Source organism: Anser cygnoides, chromosome 1 (assembly GCF_040182565.1).
Source record: "Anser cygnoides isolate HZ-2024a breed goose chromosome 1, Taihu_goose_T2T_genome, whole genome shotgun sequence".
In the NCBI taxonomy this organism is placed as follows: Eukaryota; Metazoa; Chordata; class Aves; order Anseriformes; family Anatidae; genus Anser; species Anser cygnoides.
Window position 1 is genome coordinate 48,692,292 of NC_089873.1, and position 26,488 is coordinate 48,718,779.

The 26,488-nt window shown below is 44.1% G+C and overlaps 1 protein-coding gene across 1 annotated transcript in view; it reads right to left on the minus strand.

The window, feature by feature from the left end:
- Positions 1-860: 860 nt before the first annotated feature.
- The window catches only part of PLXNC1 (plexin C1), a 71,931-nt gene continuing 46,303 nt past the window's right edge, over positions 861-26,488 (minus strand). Inside the window, exons 19-31 of the mRNA XM_013182534.3 lie at positions 26,105-26,229; positions 25,350-25,548; positions 23,847-23,993; positions 16,208-16,385; positions 14,791-14,894; positions 11,223-11,277; positions 10,360-10,391; positions 10,165-10,272; positions 8,465-8,628; positions 7,876-8,023; positions 5,867-6,007; positions 5,702-5,776; positions 861-4,084 (exon numbers count right to left, since the gene is read on the minus strand). Coding sequence (XP_013037988.3) covers positions 3,980-4,084; positions 5,702-5,776; positions 5,867-6,007; positions 7,876-8,023; positions 8,465-8,628; positions 10,165-10,272; positions 10,360-10,391; positions 11,223-11,277; positions 14,791-14,894; positions 16,208-16,385; positions 23,847-23,993; positions 25,350-25,548; positions 26,105-26,229 — 1,581 coding nt within the window. The 3' untranslated portion in view covers positions 861-3,979. The remainder of the gene's footprint in view (positions 4,085-5,701; positions 5,777-5,866; positions 6,008-7,875; positions 8,024-8,464; positions 8,629-10,164; positions 10,273-10,359; positions 10,392-11,222; positions 11,278-14,790; positions 14,895-16,207; positions 16,386-23,846; positions 23,994-25,349; positions 25,549-26,104; positions 26,230-26,488) is intronic.

Genomic DNA, 26,488 nt, shown 5'->3' on the forward strand with positions numbered 1-26,488 from the left:
TTAGCCTGTAACCACTAGAAGCAATGGAAGGTGCTTCTGTCTCCTGGAGGATTAACCTGGAAAAGGTAATGCTCTGTGTCTGAGCTAACCTTGCCAGACGTTAGGTTCGCCAGTGCTTACCATTATGTGGTGCACTGTGCATAATGGTTGCAAAGAGCTAGCGCTCAACAACCTCGTTTCTGTCTGTGACCCTGGGTACGTGGTGTTCTGCAGGACTTCTGCACGGTGTCAGGGCATGGGGAAGGGGATTTATACAAACTAGGGAAGCCTTGGAGGGTAGAAGGCGGCTAGTAACAGGAGGAAGGATGATGGTTAGCCACAGGTTTTGTGGGCTCCCTTTCCCAGTTGGTCCCAGGCTCTCTTCCCAAGAGTTAATTCCTCTCCTGAAATAACGGTTATCAGGTTATCCTCATTTTTATTTTTTTAACTTTTTTTAAAAAAAACTATCATCATCCTCAGAGCCTCGAAGCAAATGAAGCTGTGCACTGCATCTTCTGCCTGCTGATGCTTGCCTGGGGCTGGGAGGCTGCAGGGAATCCCCCTCCACGTGCCTCCCGCCCCAAGGCCCCGCAGGGAGGCTGCTGCTCTGTTTCAGGCCAGTGATTCCCACCCCTGGCACCACCTGATGCTGCACCAGGCCTTCCTTTTCGTACTTCCCAACTTCAGGGTCACTGAAGTGGCTGTAAAACACGGTGCTTGCCCATGTGGCTGTGCCTTGGAGCCTCCGCGGAGCTGGAACCTTAGTGGAGCCTCCGAGCTGATGCCGATCAGTGTCTTACACGCCACGTCTCGTACAACCTCAACATGGCTACAAGCTCTTTGTTCTCTTAACCATTTTTAAATACACAAACTAATCAAAATAACCTTCAAAGGCATTTTATTCTAGATAAACCCATACAAACACCAACATGTATTTGTCATTTGCACTTTTTTTAAACCATTCATTTTAAACAACAGGTTAACTTCTGTACAACAGGAATTACTTTACACATTAGTAGCATTTGACTTTAAACTAAATGACTGCAAAATAATGCTCTGTAAGCTAGTGTTAGAAAATATGCTGTTTGCAATAGCAGTTTGCCTGTAAACATGTGAAAATAAGTTAAAGAAGTTTGCTTTCATTTCAGAGAATGCGATTAGAATTGTTGGGTTGCCGTAAGGTAGCTGTAGTCACAGGTTGGTTGCTTTGTCTGTGTGTAACAAAATAACAGCAAATTGCGAATATGGAAGGTGTGCCAATGTTTTGTGTGCTGACCCAAACCTACCAAAAGAGCTACAATCACTTAATTATACTTCACATCACTTTGTGAAATCCACCTTACCGGTTACAAAGTCCCAGCATGACTTCAAATGGGTTACGAACAGAGTGAAGCTGTTTAGGAGGCTTGAATAAAAGGCAATAATCCTATTCCAGGCTGTAGGCTAAGGCTACAGGGCCTGCTTCAACACATAATCTCTAGAAATCATCAACGCTATTGTAGCAAACAAGCAGTAGTACAAATACAGAATAGGACTGATTTTTGTTTTCTCATCATAAAAACACATAGAGTGAGGTTCACAGGATCAGACCCACGCAAACAGATTATATTTTACAGCTTTTCAAGCAGAAATTTGGGTTGTTTTTCTGCCTGTACAGAAGATTACTGTTGAACAAAACGATCACATTTCCTTCAAATGCACTTCCAGCAAACACTTGAAATGGAACTGAACTTCTGAGACATCTGTCTAACCAGAAAGAGTAAATTGCTTATGCCTGTCCTTCTGTGTTAATTACTGTGCTTTTTTTGTTTGTTTGTTCGATGCTGCTTTAAAAGTTTAGGTTAAGAATGTTAAAAATCAAAGCCCTTAAGTACAGGTAATCTAAGCTTAAGTGCTGCTCAAGCCATGGTCCGCTTCTTCAGGACAGAGAGCAAGATAGGTTAGGGTTGTGTTTTTTTTCTTTTTTCCATTAAAACTAAATTTATATCACACTATATTGTGCCAGGTAGAGAACTGCTGAAAGTACTGCAACACTGTAGTGCAGCTTCCTGAACAAAGCCATACATTCCATCAAGTATAAAGTGTAAACTTAATAGCAAGTAAAAGACTTGAATTTTAAAAAGCCATCACAGTATGGGCTGGTGGCTCCCCTCTCTGATATGTAAGAGGTACAAGTTGTGCAATCACATGGTAGGGAGGGGGCAGACCAGTAGGCAACGTGTTGTTTTGTTTTGTTTTGTTTTGTTTCGTTTCCCGTGTTAACAGGCGCCCTTGCTTCTGCCAAACCCTGGTTAGCATTCCCTGGCGCTGGCTGTCCTTGTGCCGGGTACCAGCTCCTGGTAGCGCATGCAACAAAACCAGCCAGCCCCCGTATCGTGCTGCAGCCTCCGGGCTCCTCCAAGGCCGCGCTGCGCAGAAATAAATGTTTTGCGCGCTCGGCTGCCTGGGAGCCGTGCTCAGGCTTCGCTGTCTCGTCCCAGCCCCAGCACACGCTGCCTGCCCTAAGCGTGGGCCACCTGCGCCGGCTGAGTGGTGCCCCCTGTGCTGCCCAGGTGCGGCCCTTCGGGAACACGAGGCGAGAGCTCACCGCCTCCTCCGGTGGCTGGTGTGCACGAGAGGCTTCTTGCCAAAGCCCTGGCTCAAGCCTAAGGGCGGGCTGCAGCCTTAGTGCCTGCCACCACAGCAGTCGCAGCAGAGCCTGTGCCGACCAAATGTTTCGGCCTTGTGGTGGTGGTGTTGGGAGGGCGCGCTGGTGCAGCAGCAGAGCCAGCACCACGGCTGTTCCTCCGCGGCTCGGCACCGCGGCCACTGCACCAGCAGCAGCACGGCCACACACCTGCGTTTGAGCTGGGCTGACTTCAGCCACAGACGCAATTCCCCCCTTCCCCCCAGGCTCTGAAAACAGCCAAGCCTCAGAAAACTGCCCCGGTGGGACTAACAAGGGCTGTCCCCCCCCCCGCCCCCAGTCCCTAGCTGTATCACGTACACATCGACCAGGGATCACCAGAGGCCTCCTGCTCGTACACGTTATTAAACTAACCCTCTTGACAAAGCTTTTGTTTGGACAATCTGGAAAACTAAACTAAACTGAACTGAACTGCTGGCATTTGGTTTGTGAGCCCCTTGCACATTGACAGCAGGCCTGGCAGCACGGGCGCGTGGGCCTGTGCCTCGTGCACCTGAGTACGGGTCTGTGCCGCCGTCCTCACGGCCTGGTCTGATGCAGTGCAGCTGCACGGGGGTTTCACCTGTGAAGCTGCTCACGAGTTTCACAGCTTACGTAAGGATGGAAAGGTGGAGCTGTAAACACGGGCTGGTGCCAGTCCAGCTCCTTTCTCCAAAAGCCTCGCCCCTGCTCAGTGGTTGGGTCCACCTTGCAATTTTTAAACTCGGAGAAAGAAGTCCTGCCACGTGCCACTTGCACTTCAACCCTCAGGCCCACTTTTTCTGCTAAGCGAGCTTGTCCTAAGTGTCACTTGGGTGCTGTTTCTTTATTCAAACAGGAGCCAGCCTACATTTGTCTGGAAGGAAGGAAACTGCAGCTGACCTATAGTCTGACACCGGAGCTCATCCTCACAGCCAGGGCCGCTGAAAGGATGTGGCAAAACATCAGCTTTCTGTCTTAAAAACAGAGCTAAGCAACTTAATGCGGGCGACTCTGAACTTGCAGTGTGCGTTGTGCACCTCCTACAAGCTTGTTGTTAAGTAAGCAGAAAGCTTACTGAGGCAGTATTTTTTGAACAAAAAAGGTACACGTTCAGGTACCTAACAGTGCCGGCCCCACCGATGCCGGCCTCACTTTCGCTTTCACACGCTCACATTGGAGTATCTACCCCTGCACACGCTTCATTCCCAAACTTAGATTGTACTTGGAATGGTCCGAGTGGAGAAGAGTGTCCAAATGTTTCAAACCCTGTACATGTAGTCATTCAAAACTGTTCTGGGAGCAGTAGCGCTTATTTAAAATTCCCCACAGTGACGCTGTGAGTCAGTGCTCTGCTCAAATCCATTTGCATTTTTTCTTCTCATCAAATAAGGCTTTTACTTGCTGGAGCTGTTTCTGGACTTCTTCAAACCCCCGTTCTCGCTCGAGTTTGCTGACAATCTGTTAACAATTAGCAAAAAAAAAAGAGAGTAATTTTCTTAGAGCTTATTTGATTTGCAATTCTTTAAAGCCCGCTTTTCTGCATTCCAGCGACTACTGGCAGAAAAATCCATCTGAATGCCCGCCTGTATGTAAACATTCTCTTCTGACTTTAACACTTTATTTTGGTAGTTTCCCTTTCAAGTCATTATGATTACAGGATTTGCAACACTTCCACAGAGGGAAGAACGACAGAGCCAAGCTAAAACCAAAACAAACCCCACACATGTTCAGCTATTAAAGTGTGAGGCAAGGCCACTGCTCCACTTTCACCCCGGAGCAGATTTGCAATTGATCTTTTATTTCTCTTCGTCTGCCCTCCAAACCCAGGGCAATGAACTGCCTCTCCTGCTCCAGCTGACCCACTTGGCAGCGCGTCAGGTGATGGGAAGGAGCACGACTGGTGTCTGAGAACTCTTTGCTGGCAACTCTACAAAGGGACTGAGGTCTCGGCACCCAGCGAGTGAGGTTTAGCTGCTACGCATCAAATGCCGGAGCAGGGAAGAGCAGGGGGAGGGAGGGATGTCTTTCTGAGGATGGGACAAGCATAGCTGGTGCTGCCTTCAAAAAAGGGCATTAGGATTAGAACGGATGCTGAACTCTTCTGTGTCAACAATTTTAATGAGGTTAATGAATCGCAGTCCTTCTCCAAGTATTACTCTAAAATTCTTTTAAGAGGCAAAGATTTGATGCCGGAGCCAGATCAAGATATTAGAGATCAGAAGCATCAAGCTAGCTAACAGGTGACTGAGAGCTGGCTGATTACAGCGAGGGCTGATGCTGTGCTGTTGGGGATGAAAGAGGAAAAGGTCCTGTTGCTGGGAGACCCAGCCAGCCTGCTGGAAGCAGTAACGAGGCCCCCAGGCTGCACACGCGGCCGGCTCTCATCTGCATCCCCGCGCGGGCACACGCGGCCCCTGTTAAGGCTGCCGAGCATCACGGCGAGCAGAATCCTGCCAGGGTAAAGCGGAGGGCAGGGATTTTCTCACAAAGCAGCTTAGAGGCAGCCTGTGACTAAACGCATCCAGGTGAGAGAAGGGCTCTTTTGCTGGCAATAACGGGGACTGGAATCTAGAGCTTCTTTTCATTAAGGGAACGTATTGGAGCAGAGGATGAGAGGGCTGTGATGGGAAAGCAGCACTTGTCTTACTGCAAGGCCGAGTGTGCCCTGCTGAGGGGTTTGTACCGACTGTTAGAGCGAGATCCCTGGTGCTAGAGTCTAATCAGGTTTCTGAATCGCCAGGGAAAAACAGTGCAAGCGCAGGAGTTGTGACAGGCATTAACAGATACACTGCAAACTGAGATGCGTTGACTACACAGGAACTTCCCCAGAACTGCAGGGAGTTTCATTTCTATCGCCTGTGCGAAAACCAGTGGCGACAGCGAGGGTGCATCACGCACCCTCAGCCTGTGAGCCCTGCGGGAGGTGGGGACTCGGGCAGCCCCGCGGCCGCGCTGCCTCTGGAGTGGGCACCCGGTAATTCACAGGACAGCCCCTGGTCTGTCTGCCAAGCCCGGCTTTCATCCTGCGATGGCAAGTGGATGTCGGGGGGAAGCAGGAACTGCAGATGTGCTTACCTCATCATAATACTTCACTATGTATCTGTAGATTTCAATCAAGGCCACTTCCTCATTAAATTCATTTTCATGTTTCTAAAACAGAAAACAGCGCTGGTCAGATGGTTCTCCTTTTTTAAAAAAAGTAATGGGAAGGCAAATGAAGTTCCCACTTTTCGACCACACCTTAGATTCCTGAGTTAGAAATTCTTCAACCTCTGAAGTGGTCAGCTGGGGCAGATCCCTGATGGCTTTGTAGTACGCTTTCACCTCCTTCTTGTAGAGTGGAATGTCCTTAGCGTAGAGAAGTTTATTTGTTGGTGCTTCCTTAAAAGAAAATATTTGAAGCCTTGTCAATTTTCGCAGCACAGATTTTCCTGAGGTTCCACCTCCACATAGTTAATTGCAGCTAATTGTGTCTCTGTGTGACTCATTTCTCTTTGCAGTGGTTACATGCAAGGAATCAAGGTTATGAAAGAAAGATGAAGAACAGCCTTCAGTAATAGTGCATTGTGTTTCATGACAGTTGCCATGTAATTATTTCCAGTGGCATCGGGAGTGCTGAAGATTTGTCCCTTAGACAAACTTCTTTCTAACTTCCTCCCCACCCCTCTCTGGACGTGAAAGATTGTGAAAGCTGAAGCAAAGGGCTTGAGCTATTTACATACAGGATACAGCAGAGCTGTGGAAAGTTCCCCCAGGGTCACAGAGCGGAGAGCCCTGCAAGACACTGTGCTGGCAGAGGTTCCCCTGAAACACTTTGGTCCCTACTATTCCCTCCGCTCAGGGCTTTAACAGCGTGGGGAGCTGACTGCCAGCCATACACGGCCAAAGGGATATTTTTTTTTCCCCAGGGCTGCAGCAACCCAGGTCAGTACTGACTGACCAGGCAGCTTTTGGCTGCTGAGGAAAAAAAATGCTGATGTTTGTGGCAGGAGCTAAAGCCCCACCTGGAAACCATGTTTTCAAAATGTAAAAGTGGGGGCTGGTAGTTTCCTGTGACTGCTCTAGTTTTAAATTCTGGGGAATAAATGACACCAGCATGTGATACCTTGTCACTCCTGTTTCCACTATGTGATAAAGGGTTTTAAGTATGTTTGTTTTCTAAGTGGCTAAAGAATGTTTTACGATGAAGGGCTAAAAATCATGGAAGTAAATACATTTTACTAACATCTAACAAGGTGGTAACTGCGTTACAAAGCATCACGTTTCAGCATCCCTTTTTTCCCAACGGCTAATGTGGCTAATGGCTAATGGCTAATGGGAGCTGCCGTATCAATAGTTCTTCACAATCCAGGTTGACACATCCATTTCTACTTCACAAGTGCAGAAACTTAATAGACCATGCTCATTTGCAGGTTTTCATCAAATAACTGATGTGATTAGTTTTAATTCATGACACTTCACTCCTGAAGTAAGATAAACAAGCACATTATTTGTTATTTACCTTTAGCAGAAGAGCAGTTGCTTCAGATGACATGGGAAATTACTCCATTTTTCTATATAAAATTTTAGACTGAAAAATCTCTAGCCTTTTTTTTCTTGGTACCATGAGCCTGAGCACATACTGCCTGCTTTGGTCCAAGGGAAATGAGTATATCCTCAGGAAAAATGAATTATTTCTGATCTCCAGGGTTCTGGATATTATACTAAAGAACTTATGAATTTAAGATTTCTGGACCTGTTCCTCCGGCAAATAATTCTGGATATTAAGAAGGTGTAGCTAATATAGATTAAAGGAATTGTTTAAAACTTTGGAGCTCTTTCAAGTATTCACACAGATCCCAGTAGCTTACTACTTGTGTTTTCTGCACATCTGTGTCTGGCAGGCAAAGTCTGGACTACTTATTAAATAATGATAATACTGTTAAGACCTCTGTTTGAAAACTGTTAAAAACTTGATTTAAAATTTTACTGTTTCCACCCTCTTCCGCATATTCTGTACACTGCACAGAAACTAACTGCAGAGAAGATAAGCAGCAGTTAATTATAAGTATGGCATTTTAGTAGGTGTATCTGTCTCCTCCAATGAATTCTTTAAAGTCTTGTGTGATGGAGCAACAAGGAGTGGAAACCCAACTTAATGAAGCCACTGTCAGTTTTGCCTTCAGCTTCAGCAGATCCAGGACTCCATCCCCCAAATCAGTTGAAAAAGTGATTGACAAGTTAGCAAAATACATGAAAGGCAGCATTACCTTCCCCATCGTCTGTTCTGCTAGAGAAAAGGCATCCATGAAAGCTTGTGCGATTACAGACAGGCAGCCATCTATATGTGAAGTCTTCTTAATATCAAAGACAAACTGGGGATTCTTCAGTATGTTCACCCAGAAGCGCAGAGGAAGACTAGACAGGGAAAGAACAAGCATCTTTAAAATTAACCGCTGAGGCCGCACAACTGCTTTAGAATAGCAGTTTAATTGCACTGTGCTCATGAAAAGGAGCGCATTTTGTGCTGCTTATTCATGTTAGAAGAGAGGTCATGGAACAAAGGCTACGGAGCACACACATCAGTCGCTCACCCCTCCAACTTCAAACAGCACCCTCAACCTGCAGACACTTCTTTCTGAATCTCAAGTCAGTGTGCAGACTCCAAAGTCCTGGAGTGGTTTTTATCAGTACCTAATTGATGTACTAAAATTATGGGGACCCACAGGGCCAAACCACACCTTCACCCTGACATAACAAAATCTAATCTTATTCTTCTGATTACAGGCGACCTGCTCCATCTCTGCAACTACGCTTTTGCAGAGTGCGTGCACTCCTGTGCCCATCGCACGGATGTACCTGTTGGTTTTCCAGATATGAACCACATCGGGGTCAGTGATTTTTTTGCTCTCAGCCTGGGCATCCAGAAAGTCAAAAAAGTACTTGATGGCAACAGGTGCCTTATTGTTGGGTAAACTCCAAATGCTTCTGAAGAGATTTTCAACAACTGAATGAATCGCAACCTGAAAAGTAAAGAAAATGAGCAATGCTGCTGTTACACAAGAAAAGGACAATATTTGTTGTCTCAGAGAGCTGAATGTGCTCCTGGGGAACCACACACACAAATTGCAATACGCTTGTGGCAAAAATCTAGGCCACAGGCTACTGGAAACAAGACAGTCAGTAACAAAATTGAAACTACAAACACACCATAATGAGCTGCTTTCACATATCACTTCCATGTTGCTGACCGGAGAATTGTGAGGAATGTTGTGACAAATTGTGTGTGGAGGGAATCACTTGCTGAGTTTCCCGAATGGAAGACATCAGCTCTCCAGACATTGAAGAAGGATTTAACAAGAAGGATTTAAGTGTATCGCAGGGCCTTGATGTGTTACTGTCCTGTTCGTTTCATTGTGCCTGTGTGCATGTCTATGTGATAGAAAGAGGCAAAGAGATTTAATGCAATTTCCTTCAGTGCCTGGCTCATCACAGGCAGAATTTCACAGCAAAGAATTTCACGACACTGTTGTTCAGAGCACTATCCTACACTGGAGAAAGCCGATTCATTTAAAGCCCTCTAAAGGACTGCTTCCTAAGAGGCTGATCTTTTCTTTGGTACTTCAGACTTCCACTGTAAGATATTAATGGTTTTTCCCCAGCAATTCCTGAGGGCTTATGGTAGTTTCCATGGCTAATGAGAAGTGACCAGTCTTCACTCTCACTTTGAGTAGTGTCCCGAATTACTTCAGAAGCTATCAACAATCTAATTAAATAATGACTGATAGATTTTTAAATGCAAGAAGGTCATAATCATCATCCCTTCAGGCGTCTCGCATTGCCCAGCTCTCAGTGTTGTGCACTGATTAATACTGTAAGTAATATGCTGTTGCAAAGAGTTTTATATCCCATCTGAGTAAGTCAGAAACCAGATGACATCACTGGAGGGAGCGAGCACGGCTTATTCCTAAGTAATGGGTACTGTATAAATTAGGTAACTGTATCACAAATGCTAAGGGCCTTGTTTTTAAAATTCATCTAGTTATTTTGGAGATTTCATTTGAGACCCTAAAAGATTATTTGATTTCATGGGCAGTATTGGCTGAAATTCAGGCCTTGGGAGTTGTCTTTAAGCTGGGAAAACTCCACCAGAAAGCAAGGAAAATGTTGACTGAAAGCTGTTTCTATAGCAGGGACTGTTTTTCCTCTGTGGAGCTCAGTTGCAAAACTCACATTCAATAACTCCAATAACTAATTTTTTTTTATTTAACCTTATTAAAAAAAAAAAAAAAAGATTGTGCTTACTGAGGAGATGGAGACTGTGAATAATGGAATGTTGTAGAACTTGAGCTTTAGAAAACCTGAAATGTGGTCATCTTTGCAAATGGTTATAAACTGTAGTTAGCAGGGTGACTTTCACAGGTTTTTTTATTTAACATTTGATATACATACAGAAAGCTTGCATAATTTCTGCTTAAAATTCTGTTTCCATTGTGCCAAACTAGCCAAGCCTGACACCAACCCCCCCCGGCCCCGCAGAAAAGACCTTCCCAGCTCACCTTGGTCGACAGGAGCTTTGTCAGATACATTTCTTTCACTTTGAATTTCTGCTTTCCTTTGTGACCCGCTCCTTTCACGTCTTTGTTGGCTTCAGAGTCTGGTAAAATCTGTCAACGAAGAGATTAGAGGCGGCACAGACACAAATACAGGCCAGCATTAAATCTACCGCGTAACAGTGTGAGGACCGAACTCACCAAATGGCAGTGTTCGTCGGAGTAGTCCACACCTAAACAACAGAAAGCAAGCAGGCATTAACAAAACACCCAGCTACGAGCCTGCGAACTGTGCTGTGCACCATGGTGCGTGTCAGGATGCTGAGCGAGCAGGCTCGGTGTCACACTTTCTTGCCCGCAGTGCGGGGGAAGCCTCAGAAACACAGAGGCCCCAGCTCCCTTCCCCCTGTGCCAGCTTGGACGGCTGATGGGCATCATCTGCTGCCGGGTGAGGCAGGTGCAAACCACAGCTCCTCCGAGGGGAGGACGACGGGCAGCAGAGGGGACGGCTGCGTGGTTTGGGCTCTGTTAAGGGCACTCTGCGGGCGGGCTGGAGAGCTGGCTGGGAACAGACGGCCCTGCTCTTGCCGAGGGCGAAGGCAGTGCCACCCCGTGACTCGCGCCCCGCGGCCACATCTCTCCTCGCTGCAGATGTCTGCTCTGACGGCGAGGTGAATCGCACGCCGGGAGTGCTGCTTCTCCCCCGGGGCTGACGCACAGCGGAGGGCACTGAAGCAGGGCACGTTTCCTGTGCCGATCTTATCAGTCAGCACTTCTTGTCATCTTCCCTGCCCTCTTTTCCTGCCTGCGAGTTTGCACCTTGAATCACTCAGTAACCAAGGACTGCAAGTCCTTCTGCCCTTCTTTCCTTCGCCTTCTTGCCTCCTCCTAGGCCCCCTGTGCCTGCCAGAGGCGCAGAGCCAGGGTAACGTGGCTCTTCTTTTGGCTCTCTTTTATTAAAGTGCCAGTTTTGCTGCCCAAGACACAACTGGCCATAGCTCACTACTCTGCATCCCCAGCCCATTCCTCACACAAGATTAAACAGAGCGCAGTTTCTTTGTTACCTGATCGAGTGTTTGTCTTCTTTTTAAAGACTTTTATGGTTGCTCCATTTGAAATCTGAAAGCAAAACCAAACATATCTTGCTGAAGTAGGTCATGGTTAGGGTCTAGCCCAGTTCCCCTAAGAGCTATTTTCAAACCTCAGTTCCCAAAGTGACCAAAATATTTATGACCCGTGGACCGTAAGGTCAAAATCCATACCTAGTTACCTTGTGATTTCTAGGAAAAATCTTCCCCCTCCTTGCCTGAATTTATAGGGCTGCCAGGATAGAAACCACTATCTTTGAAAGAAAGAGGCAAGTCATGCTTTTATTGTCAAAGAAAAGTCCAAAACAGCTCCTGCTGAGAGCTACACCACTGCTCTGCCGTCACACGTTGGGTTTTGCCAAGTGCTAGTATACTTCCCTCTATAATTACAAAAACAACTGGCCAGTTCTAGGAAGGGATGTCTGCCAAAATAATTTAAGTATTTTTTAAACCTTGGCAGCCAGCCCAGTGTTAGAAACCAGTTTAAACATTAAGATACTCTATCAAACGCTGTGTCTTGTGCCAAAGAAATCTGCACTTACATTGGATTTACTTTCCAGGAGCAAGTGTATTTTGTAAGCCTTATATTTTGCAGGGTTTCCATTTGTCACACAGAGTCTCAGAGCTCTTCCAGATAACACAGAGCACTTTAAAACCCAGCTGCAAGTACGGATATGTTCTAAGGCTATCTCGTGGTGTGACACAAGCACCCAGAGAGACCAAGAGTCCCCCTGCTCCTCCCTGAAGACGGGTGAACAGGAACAGGGCTGCACAACAGCCTGCCCCTTCCCCGAGCGTCACGGGCAATGTGCTGCCTCCCCGAGGAGCAGGAGAGCCGCCCAACGCTGAGATACCAGCTCCTGTCCCCAGGAGAAAGGCCGGGCTCAGGGAGAACTGTGCTTCCCTCTGGGTGCTGGGGGCCCTGCTGCAGCACAACCACAATTCAAGCCCCACTTCAGGTTTTATTCTGGGACAAGTACTGCTTTTAGTACTGAATACAATTATGCTTTCCCTTCTCTATCATTGCTGCAGCATCCATACTTGCTGTTCCTTTCAGTGATGTCTACAAAAAAACAACATAAGCCCTTCTTTTGGGGTCCGACTGCCTAAATCACTTTTTCTGGTAGGTTGCTCCTTTGAGCACCTCAAAATGTTTTTACTTGGACAGCAGATCTAAAAGTGGCTCTCCAGCTCACTTCTTGCGTGGGAAGTAAGATTTTATGATAATCGTCACCTTTCTTGTCAAGACTTGTGGTTACTCTCATGTAAACAATGGTGCAGACCTCATAAATAATCATATCAATATCCCTATTAAGAGCACAGACTTAAAGCAAAAGGAGCATAAAGAAACACATAAAGGTCTTAAGAAGGGTGTAGTGGATTTCTCTCCCTTCATTAAAAAAACACACAAAATGCAAACATCCCCTATTTGCACATTTTTAGAATTACTGTAGGAATGAAGTCTGCTTTTTCAAGAGTAGTTGGTGAGTCTGGCACCTTTACAATGCAGCCCTCATGCTTGACTATCTTAAAAAGACATGATGTTACTTCCCAGTTCCAGACACTTGGTTAGTTTTGAGTGTTTAAGGCTGGCAAGCAAAAAGAAAAAATCAGGCTTGCCACAAAACTCTAGGTCCTGTTGAAATGTAAGCTGGAGTTCCTCAGGCAATGTTACTAAGCTCACGCTGTGTATGCAGGTTTCCTTTTCTTGCTTTGCTTGATAACTAGACATCTTTACATTCCTTTTTGCATTACTACGCATACAAGAGAATAAACTGGATATGCTAATTGCTGATACCTGCCACCAAGCCGCTGACTAAAATGCCTCTGAGCTTCTGCCTAAAATCTACAGCTTTGTCAGGGTCCAAAAAAATGGACTAAAATATCTACCAGATACCCAGCACAATTTCCATAAGGCAGCTGCTAAGCTATAATTAGTATAGTTACAGCTTGCAAAAACAACCGAACCTCCTATCTAGCACACATCTGCCTGCAGAAACCACAGATGAAAACAAGGTCTGGGACCAAGATACCCAGGGATGGCGGTGACCAAGGGGAGCAGACTCATCTGCCGCGAGGTGTGGCGCCCACGAGCCTTAGCGCACCACGAGCTCAGACGTGCAAAAAGCTGCCATGGAAAGTTAAGGAGCACCTGCACTAAAGGGGCTGGCAGTGTCGGTACCATCACATTAGACAGAAGTTCGGATACCCATTCAGAGTCAAATCTACGATGACCTTTGCTGCACAGACACTGATTGCAACACTGCAGTGTCCTAATTTGTACAAAATCTTTACTGAGCGGAGGGAAGTTCCACGCCATACAGATAAGATTCAAGAGAGGCACAGAGGAGACTGTATTTAGGACACCGGATTAGGATTCGGGACATCTGAGTTCACCTCTGCCTCCCTACAATGTAAGGAGGGCAACAACCTCCTAGAGAAAACTGTAAAGTGACTCCAAAGGGGCTTTCTTCAAACCTGAGCAGCCTTGTGCTTCTCTCAGGCTGCCAACAGTCCTGCTAGGAGTCCTTGGTCCTGTCTGTGGATGGCACTCTACTTGCTCATGCAGGCAGCAACTTGTTCAGGGCTTCTCAGCACCATGCTACGTTGCATGACACAGACCTACACTTAGCAGCAAAACTTTCAAATAAATAAAAATTGAGTTTCGTGCCAAGAGCCAGACTTACAACTTCAACGTGCATGAAAGCATGAAGAAAGCTCATTTAAAAGCACTCAGCACACTAACTCCATTTCCAGCATTTATCTGTAAGCATCAAAATGTGAGCTACCGTATCACCTAAGGCCAATCATCTCCTGTACATCTTACCCCAGACTCTTGCCCTCTATTTTGTCTAGCTTCAGTGGAAATTCCTTCCACAGACAATGCTTCTTGCTATGATTTTCCAGCATGCTATTCCCAAAAGGGCTCTGCCACTAGATGTGGCCCTGTGTGGAGCTGCAATGATGGAGAGAGAATTGCAGCACTGGAAAGGACTGGTTTGCAGGTGCAATTGGAAGTGGAGGGGAAAAACTAGGGTATAAGGGGTGACAGTAGATAGAAGCAGAAAGAGATAGATAAAAAGAGAAGGAGTGACGCAGAAGGTTTCAAGAGAATAAAGATCAAACTTAGCCTAGACGTTGTTTTATTTTGGCTCTCAATGATCTTTCACAAAAGTTCAGAGAAGAAAATACAAGGTGGGATAAGGTGCACAATTCATCATGGCATGACAAAAACTCAGCAGCAAAGACTAGAAGAGGCTTATGGTAGTGTCCATAGCTGGAAATCGGATGATCTGTTAACTGAATGACTGCCTGAAGTAACAGTTTCTCTGCAAGAAACCCTGCAACAAGCAAACCTCTCTGAAGAGTAACAGAAAATGTGACTCATTGGCAAGAAAGTCGTGTGTCATATTTGCTTCCTTCTGTTGATGATGCTCAGCTGTATCTTCATGATTTTGATCAATCATGATATTTCTGTGCAGTCAGCATTTAGGAGTTGGGAAGGAACTGCTTCTCAACTCATCGGTATGGTTTTCATGCTTACCTCATAATGACCGATGGTATTTAGCTTCCTTATCCCGTCTTCCAACACCTCTGAGGAACCATCAATGTCTAACAACTCTCTTTGCTGCTCCTCAGACACAAGTTCTGCAGTACAACAGCAACAGAAAACAATTACACCTCAACCATATTCTTGCTTTACAGACGCTTGTAAAAAACTACCTAATTATTTTAGTACCACTGGCTCCCAATTGAGCTCTGTTTTCTCTCTGTCCCTGTGCAAGTTCACACAAGAGCGGTTTTGCAATCCCACACTACAGATTCCTCTTCTGGGGTGACGGCCTGGATGGCTTCCTGGAAGCTACTGGTCCTTCATTTTGTGTTGGTCAAGACAGCGTTTTCAGAGGTGCTTTCACCTAACGATGCTATTCGTTTGCACAAGCGTGCCCTGGCGTTATGGTCACACTGGGACTAGGAGAAAGGTAGACAAGGTAACGTGTCTGCTGATAGCTGCATGCTGAACTCCTTGCAGAAGCGAAGCAGATATAGTTCTGCTGTTCTAACTGGTAGCATAAATGACCTAGTGTTTCCCTGGAAATCCCTTACAATAGATCCTTTCTGCCTAAAAGTTACATAAATAAATAAAAAAACAAAGCCAAATGCAGATATTCCTAGAAAGAAAACTTCACAAACATATCATAGAATCACTGAGTGGTTTGGATTGGAAGGGACCTTAAGGATCCCCCAGTTCCAACCCCCTGCCAAGGGCAGGGACACCTCCCACCAGAGCAGGCTGCCCAAGGCCCCATCCAGCCTGGCCTTGAGCACCTCCAGGGATGGGGCATCCACAGCTTCTCTGGGCAGCCTGTGCCAGGGCCTCACCACCCTCTGAGGGAAGAATTTCTTCCTTTGATCTAATCTAAATCTGTCCTCTTTTAGTTTAAAGCCATTACCTATTGTCCCATCACTGCACTCCCTGGCACGGAGTCCCTCCCCAGCTCTCCTGGAGGCCCCCTTTAGGCACTGGCAGGCCGCTGCAAGGTCTCCCTGGAGCCTTCTCTTCTCCAGGCCGAACAGCCCCAACTCCCTCAGCCTGTCTACACAGGAGAGGTGCTCCAGCCCTCTGATCAGCCTCGTGGCCCTCCTCTGGACTTATTCTAACAGCTCCAGGTCCTTCTTGTGCCGGGGGCCCCAGAGCTGGACACAGTACTGCAGGTGGGGTCTCACGAGAGCAGAGCAGAGGGGGACAATCACCTCCCTTGCCCTGCTGGCCACACTGCTTTTGATGCAGCCCCGGGTACGGTTGGCTTTCTGGGCTGCAAGCACACACTGCTAGCTCACATTGAGCTTCTCACCAACCAACACCCCCAGGTCCTTCTCCTCAGGGCTGCTCTCAATCCATTCTCTGCCCAGCCTCTGTCAGTGAAGTCTTTGAAAATATAACACAGTGACACACTTACCAAGACCAATTTCATCCATCTGAAGACCGTAGAGAAAGCCATTCTTATTCAGGAAAGCTTGAAGGCTCTTTTCCTTGGTTTGGCCTATGGTGTCACAGTCCAGCACATTAACTTGAATAGTTTGACAGGCATCTCCACTCTCGTTTTCCGGGATTTTTTCAAAGATAACATTCAGTGTCTGAGGTAGAAACACATGTTATTTTGACTTACAGGGAATACCCAGCATAGAAAACTTCCTGATAGCAAACCTGAAAATTTACAACTTATTCATCATTAAAGCTATTTGAAATAAAGATTATTTGAAGGAACTAAATGATGAAGCACTTAGAACTCCTTGTGTCTGAAGAATCAAAGACATGTATTTCCAAAAACGCATCTTGCATTTTGTTTTTGTGCCAACCTACTTCAGTGAATTACAGCAAAAGACAGTACACCAGAAAAAATACTGTTCTAAAAAAAGCAGATCTTTTTTTTTGAAATGAATGCCTTAAAAGTAAAACTATAACTGACTTGAGATCTGATAAGGTTGCTAAGTAAGTCTCATGGTAAACATGACTGACTTCAAGCAGATAGGAAGCAATGTTAAAATACATATTTACGCCAGCAGATTATGCTGAGTACCTTGAATCATACCAAAAAATACACCTCCCTTGGAGATGTCAGTGTCTGCCTGCATCCAGCCATGTCCCCTGGTGCAAGAGAGCCAGGGCCCACTGCAGAAGCAGGGGAAAAGGAAAGCACATTGCAGGAGACAGAACCCAAAGTTCTGGTCCAGATCTATACGGAAAAGAGTGATTTACCCCATGCATTGTTACTCCAGGTCATACTCTAACACGGCCTGTCTAGGTACAACACCCCTGCCCTTCAGCTCAGAGCAACTCTTAGCTGGGTAACAACTCATCTGCCAGGCTGCACACAAAGTAAGTATGGGCCGGAGGGAGGTGCCAATGAGACTGGGTGAGTATCTCCGGGGAACTTTTTTCGTCAGGTTGTATTTCTGGGCAGGACAGGCAGATCAATTGCTTCCAAAAGGCAGGGGAAAAAAGGATGAGCACAGGATAGCTAGCGCAGGGTGATGAGAGATATCATTTCTAGTGCCGCAGCCCGCTTCTCCCCTGCTTCACTGTTCACTACACAAACACACGCGTTCTGCTGGAGATGTCTTGGGACAGAATTAAAGTAAGTGTTGTAGGTGCCTGCATGGGGAAATCTACTTACTTGAATCATTCTGGCTGTTGACACTTCTGGTACAAAAACTATCTCTTGACTGAAATGTGAGGACTATAGGTATGACTCAGTAAAGGAATGATTGTTAAAAGAGGAAGCAACGAAAAATGTTTATTTTTTTTGTGCTGTCATGTGAAGGAAAGAACTTCTGTCCAGGTTGCTGCAGGGACATGCTTTCTCTCTTCTTAGAAAAATGAATAATTAATATTAGCTGTAAAGTGCTATTTTCTGCTCTACTAGCCACCAAGAGCGGAAATTCCCACTCACTGATGGTACGAAAAGGAGTCCAATAAGACATTAATTAACTTTACTGTTTCTATAGAAGCAAAAGAAATATTAAAAGCAGGGTTGCAAATCTATGGAGATCAGGATTCAATGAAGACTAGGACAGAACTGAAGTAACTGACAATAACTTAATCACAACACGGAAAGGCTTAATTGTGACGAAAATGAGCTGACCAAAAGGACAGACAGAATGGAGAAGAACGAGATGTGGGAGTGGTGGCTGCAGAAGGAGAAGCAGACTGGATGCCCTGCCTCAGGTTAGGATTTCATGCAGAAAATTAGTCAAAAAATGTATTGGCACAGGAACGAGGGAGTCATGCTTGGTTAGGCCCACAGACCAACTGAACAGACAACAGTCGTGTCCTTGACTTTGACTGCCCTGAGTTCATGGCCTTGTAGGACAAAAATGTGGACAGGGACTAACTGTATTTTGTCTTTGGAAAGCTCTCCTCTACATTTCAATCAGTCTTTGTCAACTGATCTTTCAGGAGTAGCTGCTCACTCTGTAACTGATGCTGATTTGTCTTTACATCCTTTGAAACATCCCTTCCCTTAGTTGATCCTTTCATCCTAACCTTGTTACTACACTGCAATATTCACATTCCTGCTTCTCCTTTTTTCTCCTTTTTGTTTTTTTTTGCCTTTTGGACTGTCAAGAGAAACTGTTCTTTACTCTTCTGAATCTCCTTTTCAGCACATGCTCTCACACGGATTGCACATAGAAGTGCAGCCTCTTCACTTATTAGCATGCGAGAGTCCTCCCAGCCCCACTCAATTCACTGTAGAGTGACTGGACTGCAAAAAAAATAAAGAGAAACTTAGTCCTTTAGGTAGGTGGAATATAAGTCATTTACAGACTCCTTAATCTAAGTATCCATAATGTGAGGACAATGATACTTTATGACTCAAAGAAGTGGTCAGATGGGAAGAAATATTTGAACACATAAAAAAGTCTCTAAACCAGGAGAGCCAGACAGTTTTGCTGACATGATTTCCTGCAGAAGTTAATCTTAAGAAATGAAGCAATTGATGAGGAGCTAGGAAAGCCAATTATTATTATGTCTTCTCTCTGTAGCTGAAGTTTTCATAAATCAGATTCAACCTGTCTGACAGCACAATCCCTGGCTTTAGAAACCATTAATCAGAAACTGACAGTCACAATCACTGCATTTAGACACAAAGTGCAGAACTGGAAAAGGGATCAGAAATGACCATAAAATTACGAAAGCCTTTTATGATCAGCTGTGAAGCTCAGAAAACACTAAGAGAAATAGCAGGGGGACACATGGAAGTCATGAGGAAATACTGTAAGGCCCTTTCCTAAGCTCGCTAACTTTGCAAAGGAAACCAACCAAACGACCAAAACCAGCCAGTTAGCTTAGGGAAAGACTCAGGAAGAAATTACAGGACATCTGGTGCAACACAGTAATATCTAGAGTTGAGATTCTGTGCACTAGAAATTAGTGGTTAGCAACACAAAGTCACAGTGCTCTTCAGCAAAGGCTTAACGCAGTTTGCAAGAATTGTTAAGGGCTATTTAAGGAGAACAAAGCAAGCATCTGGAACTACTTGTATGGGAACCAGCTTGGAACCTAACTAAAACACAGGGAAAAAACAAACAAAAAACAACATTTTTTCACTCATGCAGTGACAGTAATAATGACATTTGAAGACAATGTTTACAGATGAGTTTTCAGATTTGTAGCTTTCCTGAAAATGAATCTCAAACAAGGAATTTTTCAGTAAAGCTCTTAATAAACACAGCAAATAACAAATTAGATGTGGTTTAATAAAGGAATGCCATTATACCTTTTTTTATTAGATGTAAAGAAAATTCATCTCAGAAATTCAAGGGCTCTTACTCATTACCCTGTTCTCTGCTCAGCTTTGCATCTGAACAGCATACATTTCCATTTATCAGACAGTCTAACAAAACACGAAAACCTTTTGATCGGTGAAAGAGATTTGTGTAAAGGAGACAGCACCATCATGTACGGACGATATTGCCTTAAACCTACTTCCTTGTATCCCAGACCATGAAATACAACAAACAAGAATAATCAGATTGATCATATGATCCTTCTGCGGCAGCCAAAAGGTTATAGGAAAGCCAAGAAATTGGGACAGAAAATGTTACGGGGGTTAAATTCATGCTAGATGGGCACTGTACTACAGTACGGTATTCGATCCGTATCTAACTCGGAAGACTCTTCTATAGACAACAGCTGCACTGCTGACTTCCTAGCAAGGGCTGCTGTGTCCTTTTCTGCTGATGAAAATCCCCATGTGTCACATGCCTTTAATAGTTTCCTTATCTCTCACAAGTATGACCAATAATACCACATCCATGGTGTCTCAGTAGGAAATCGGGTTCCCTCTCTCTGCTTTGCTCCCTGACATCCCTCCCACTCTTTTAACACCCTTCTTTTAACTAGTAAAGCAGTTCAACACTTTAAACAACCTTTTACCACACAGCTTTGCTTCACTTTCGATAAAAGACTCTTGTCTGAATGGGTGAGTTAGATTGTTTCTTCCCACCCAAAAACGCAAATTTATTTCAGCAAAGAGAATTCAACAGCCCAAATCCCTTTTTAAAATTAAGTAGTGACCATTCAAGAGAAGTTTGTAGCTCTTAAATGCCCAAGCATGAAGTCTACCATATGAACAGGTCCTCCCCTGATTTTCCACAGGAGAGATTCCACCAAGAATTTCTCCTAGACCGGGTCCACATTGTGTAGCTTTTCTATTTAAAAAGAAATAACAAACAACATTTCAGTCAAATGTTAACACTCAGCTGGACAGTGTTTTTTCATCAGTCATTGAGCAAATTATCTACCAAGAGGTGCAGCTGCTTGTTTGCCTGTGAGAGAGCAGACTTGCTTCCTCAGCTTCTGAAAGGCTCTGTGACACATCCAAGTCTCTTTAAAGGCAGTTTTATTTCTCAATACTCAAATATAAGCACAGCATGAAACCACACAGCTCCTCAGCTCACACTGGACCAATGCTTTTAAAAGCATCTTTCTTTCAATTCCACTGCTTGAGTATTGACTTCAGAAGCCCATCCCTATTCAATACATGACCCTTTCCAGCAGAGAGTGGTAACAGTAGGGGGTTGGCTGATCCCAAGGTCTGTGGCCTTTCTAAAAGAGGCACACAGCCCCGCCAAGGAACAGCTCTAATGTAATTCAAAACTAATGCAGTTCTTAGTTCTTTTTTTTTTTTCCTCTTACAAATGGCCTGAATTTTAAAAATCTCTCCCGTCCTTCTTTCTGCATGCCTTGCACTTCTTCCTTCTCCTGCCCAAGGGCCTAAGCGATGTGTTTAGGAGAAGACTCTCCCTGATTTTCAGGAGCCTGGCTGTATCCTGCTTTTATTGGTTTGGAATGGAAGTCTCACTCCTGAAAGGATGTGCACCTCCAGTGCCTACACCCTTGTTTGTGCCCTGCCACTGATTTCAGAGTTCAGCTCTGTACTAAATGACTCCTTGCATCTTCAAATGTCTACGTATCTTAAAACTCTGGACACTGTCTGTTTGCAGACATGCTGCAGTAACTTCCTAACACCCACTTTTGGGTTGCTTTTTATGCTTTGCTCTGGACAAGCATGCTTTAGCATACCACTATGGCGGGGTCTTTGAAAAGCGCAAAATAAACTACTTACAGAAGACTGCAAGACTTGGAATACTGTGACAGTGACCAAATGTGCAAACACAGCTCAGAATTTATTTGATGCAGAAAATAACAACAACAAAAAATGTAATCTTTTACGCAGAGATTTGCTTTCAAAGAAAGGAGAAAAAGATGCTTGGTTCCCTGTCTGTACACTCACAGCTCCTGTATGTCATTGCAGTGCATGTGAAATGGTGTTAGTGACAGAAGAAAAGCTGACTCCTTCTGCATCCTGCTAAATGCTATTCTCGAAGAGAAAACGTGCACAGTTGGCCTGCTTCCCCAGCCCAGAAAGCCTCTCTGTTCCACCTAAATCTCTTCCATAGCACAGCTTTAATTTCCGGCATAAATCTTAGACAAAACACCAAACAAAACCTTCTCCTTGTCCATCCAGACCTAGAGTCCTTCTGCTCCATCTCCGTAATTCTACTACAGGATCCTCTCCCCTCTTCTGACAGCTTTAAAGGGAATATTCGGCCACTTCTCACCTGAGTGCAATACACTGCTGAACCTCAGAACAGCAAGCTGCCTTATCAATCTTGTAACACTATCATTTATTAAAGCAGTATCATTAAAAAGGAAGAATAAGTGATAAAAGCAATAAAATTAGAAGTAACGAGAAGTACAAAGGCAGCAACCAACATTTGAGAAAAGCCATCTACTCTCACTTCCTCATCCATCTGCAGACAGCCTTCCCCACAGACACTGAGTCCTTCAGACCACTTCTCGTCTCTTCTCTTCACTGCCGGCTGCCTGCAAGACCCTATCAGCAACTGCATGCATAGAAGTAGTACTGGGGAAAGTATTTAAGGCAATGTTCCGTAGGTTCACAGTCAGCTACCCCCCGAGTCATCTCTCAATGTGAATTTGTGCTATAAATAAGAAAAGACAATCAATTCCACAGGACCAGATATTCCTGCATAGTCTACTAGTAACAGGCATATTGAGCTTGCCTGAAAACTATTGATCTGCATAACTACTGGGTTTTATGTCCTATGGCTACATATAGTAATGCATTTAAACTTACCCTGGATCCCAAATGCAGTGCACAAACAAGGAAAACAAAGATATGGTATTATGCATTCAGCTAATTTTCAGTCAAATGTCCTTTCCAAATGCACACAGTGGTGACTTAGCTTGAAGTATCTTCAAATGATGCTTCCAACAGCAGTTTTGCAAATGGCTCTAAGAAGATTTGACTATAAATTTGGTAGTTCAAGAACTTTCAGCTGAAAATGACAACTCAGAAATGTGCCACAGAAAAGCAGTCATTTTGGTGAACTTCCTACATGACCCAACTTTTGCCTCAGCTAGTCCAATGGGTTGCTGACCAGCCACAATTTCCAGGGTCATGTAATCTACTCCAATACAAGGCATCTTAGGACCTCCAGGTTCTCGCTGCAATCATGGAAAACAGGTAGACCTGGAAACTCCAGCCCTACCCAAGACTCAGGATCTGGGCTGTGGAAAGGCCTGATTTCTCCTCCAGAGCCACTGGCACCTGCACTGTCCTTTCCACGGCAGCTGCTGCCTGGCCGTTTTTGCTCCCAAGCTCTGAATTCCCCTGTCAGTCACACTTCCCATACTCCTAAGTATGTCTGGTAACTCCAAGAAGTCAGGAGCTGAGACACAAGGAAACCAAGGAAATGACTGGAAATGCGGATTTTTAAGTTCTCAGCCTCAAAATCACTTGGAAATTCTGGAAAAAATGGACTCTGGTTACTCTGAAAAGTATTTCAGATCTTCTACTCAAAAAGTCACAGCTTTTACAGGCTTAAAAATGCAGTAATCTTTGCTGTCTCTTCTCCCCCCAGTTTCAGAATGACAGTCAGGGAAGTCCAGTATTCAAAGAATTCTCTTTGTAACTGTAAAATAGGAAGCACTTTGCCGTTGCTTTGGGAAAGAAATCTATGGTAAAGTTCAGAAACTTAGCTAAGTTTCCCAGTTAGCTTGTTTTTAACCAAGCAGCTAATTAAAATGCACCACTCTGTAACCTTGCTAATTTGGAGCTAATAACATGGAAGCCCACAGCTGCCTGAAGATTAGCCACAACAAAACACAACAGAAAAATAAAACCTCTGCATTCCATTCCTTCATTCATTGAAGAAGTGCAATTTAGTTAAAATTCTAAGCTTATGTTTACATTTTTATAATACACTTTAAAATAAGAAGGAATTTTAATACCTGGAGACTTCATTAAACCTAACCTTTGGCGATTAAAGCATGCTGTGAAGCAAACAGCGACAGCTATTTGTAAAATGTATATTGGTGAAACACCACCTTGTTAAACTCCATTGTATTTTGAAACTTTGTGAGCAATAGTAATTTTGTTCTTCTCTATCTGGGAACTTAACCATCACCTTAGTGTGGTTATGCCTTAACAGCCTTAATTTACCTTCCTAGAAAAAGAAAAAAACATTGTAGTTGCCTGGTTTTGGAATGCAAACTGCCAAACGTACCACTGTTTTGAATTCAGACACTTGCCACAGCAGCCAGTCTTCGTTAAGTGTGTACAGGGCTTTGCAAGTTATTGCATCCACAGGTCCTTTGTTTATCCTCTGATTGAGGGTTGTCACTAGCAAATAGAAAGGTTCACCGATTGTCTCCTAGGATATGAAACAAACACAAGGAACATGTTTATTTTTGTAGTCACTAAAGAGGCATGAATAAATAGAAAAAAATCAAGTGTAACAAATTGAGTTATTTCCTTTTAACTAAATTGTTATCTTGCAATTAAGAAAGAAAATCCCTCTGAGCAGACTTATCTAGTTATTTGTCTAACCTCCATCCTTTGCCTTTGCTTTTCAGTGTGAAAGTCTCATGCAAATAGCAAGAGACAGCTGGAGTGTATGGCAATAGAGCTCAAAGCCCCTTGCTGTGCACGAGTACACTACAGACAAGCTGCTCCTTCTCCACCTGGCAGATGCTTCCTAGTTCCACCAAAGAGCTGGTGGTGGGGAAGACGTGCATGTGTTCACAAGCACACTTCAACTATTTCCTTCTCAGTCTTGTGAGAAAACAAGCTAACATCTAACTTCCTTTTGAATTGGTTTCTCCTCTTGTGACCCCTGAAAAAAGCCTTGGGAGCGAAGTGGTGGGACATACACTGGTGTATCAACGAAAGAGGGAATGATATTGGGGTTTTCCTGTCCAGCCTGAAGCCCAGGCTCCAGGTAAACACCCGAGCAAGGAAGGATGGATCTCTGCTTCCAGGCAACATCATTCCTGCAGCCCAGATAATCTCACTAGCCCAGCTCCATAAAGACGACTGGTGTATCAAGAAAAAATCTCTCTGACAGCTCCTTGGCTTTTTCCCGGGGTTTCAGGAAACCTGTGCTGAACCCCAAACAATTCTGCTACTGTATCGATGGTACAGCAAGGATTGGTATGACTGATACCAAGTGTGATACCATCACACCAGTGAGACAGGAAGCATAACCAAGCACTGAAACCAAGATTGAAGTGCTACCAAGTGGGCTAAAATAACAAGTTGAAAAATGAAAGAAAATGCTTATTTTGTTTCCACTTGAAGTCATTCAGTTCTTGAAATCTGCAATGCCGTTTGGGGGTTAAGAAGTTGGAAAGAAGATGGTATGCCTTAAACTTCCATTACATGGTAGCTTTCCAGCAGCTCACACAGAAAGGTACAAACTGCATTTTACAAGTTTTATTATTATCGAAATACATCTCATAGAGATGCAATAATGGCTTACACAAGAAAAGGATATGCTAGAGTTGCAAAATTACCCAAATCTCGGCCAAATAAATGAAACAATCATCTCTTACAGACCTTCTCTTTTTCTATATCCCCTCGATGATAGCTAGCTATGTCACCTAAACTAGAAGAGGGCACCTTAAATGTTAGACAATGCTTTGTACAGATCCCACTAATATTAATTAGGGAAGAAATCAGTTAAAAATACTCTTTGTATATCTTATGAAGTGAAAAGATGTACAGATACCCGGAGAAAACCAGAAAGGCAGACGGACATCCAGTTTGTCAGCAATTTTTCTACCACAGATTCAGTTCGTCTGAGCAGGAGTTTAGGCTGTACATTGCTTGATTGTTCCATCAAGTCCTTTGTCAACACTTCCAAAATATGGGTTAGATAAACTAGCTTCGTTTGTAGTGCAATAGTCAAGAAGGATGCAAACAAGCACCTGTTCAGAAAAGGAAAAAAAAAGAGAGAATGCTATATTATTTGGAATTTCTCTTCCCAGTCATCTTCAATAAAAGAAACACACTTTAGCACAGTTCATATCCTAAGTTTTCCTTTCTCAGGCACTGAATCTGTCCACCGATGTATAAAGAAATATAAAAAAATGCAAGTCCATCTGCTCTTGTGATTATTTTTTAAACACAAAATTTGTGTCTCTGCATTTAATTCTGCAGAATAACACCTGCTTCAGTGACAGTACATTTCTAAACTGTAAAACTGTTGACGTAACTGCAGGAAGTCTTTATAATTTTGAAGTGAGTTTTCCTGCTCCTTTGCCTCTTGGTTTACAGGCACAAACATTCTGTTTTCTCTTTAATAGCTTGTTTAATGGCAATGTTTTTTTCTTCCTCAGTGTATGCATATGGAGAACATGGAAAAATGTTCTGGAGCAATACAAGCTTATTTTGCAAGAAGTGGAAGCTACATTTGGGTGCTACAATCTATGCTGATTTTTCCTGCTAGTTGTCTTGAAGATGATAAGCATAATCATACTATACCTGTCTGTCACAGAGAAATTTTTCTGCTTTTCAAGGGTGTGAATGAGAGTAACAAGAAAGTTCTTGTTACAAATTAAAGCATGCAACATGTTGAAGCTTTCATCCTTGCGCGTTTGGTCTCTGCTCTGGAATAGTTAAAGAAAAGTAAGTACACTGTAGTTTGGCTGTGATGGATTCTTAATGCAAAGAAAGAAAGATGGCAAGCAACACACAGGGCAAGATCCTGGCCTCATTTAAATACATGGGAATTTTGCATTTATTTTATGGGTCTCATGATTTTAATTAAACACATTTGTGTTTGTGTACAACACACCGAGAGCATACTTTTCTAGTACATCCACACAATAATGCCAACAGTTTGCCTGTTATCTGCCATGAGTAGAT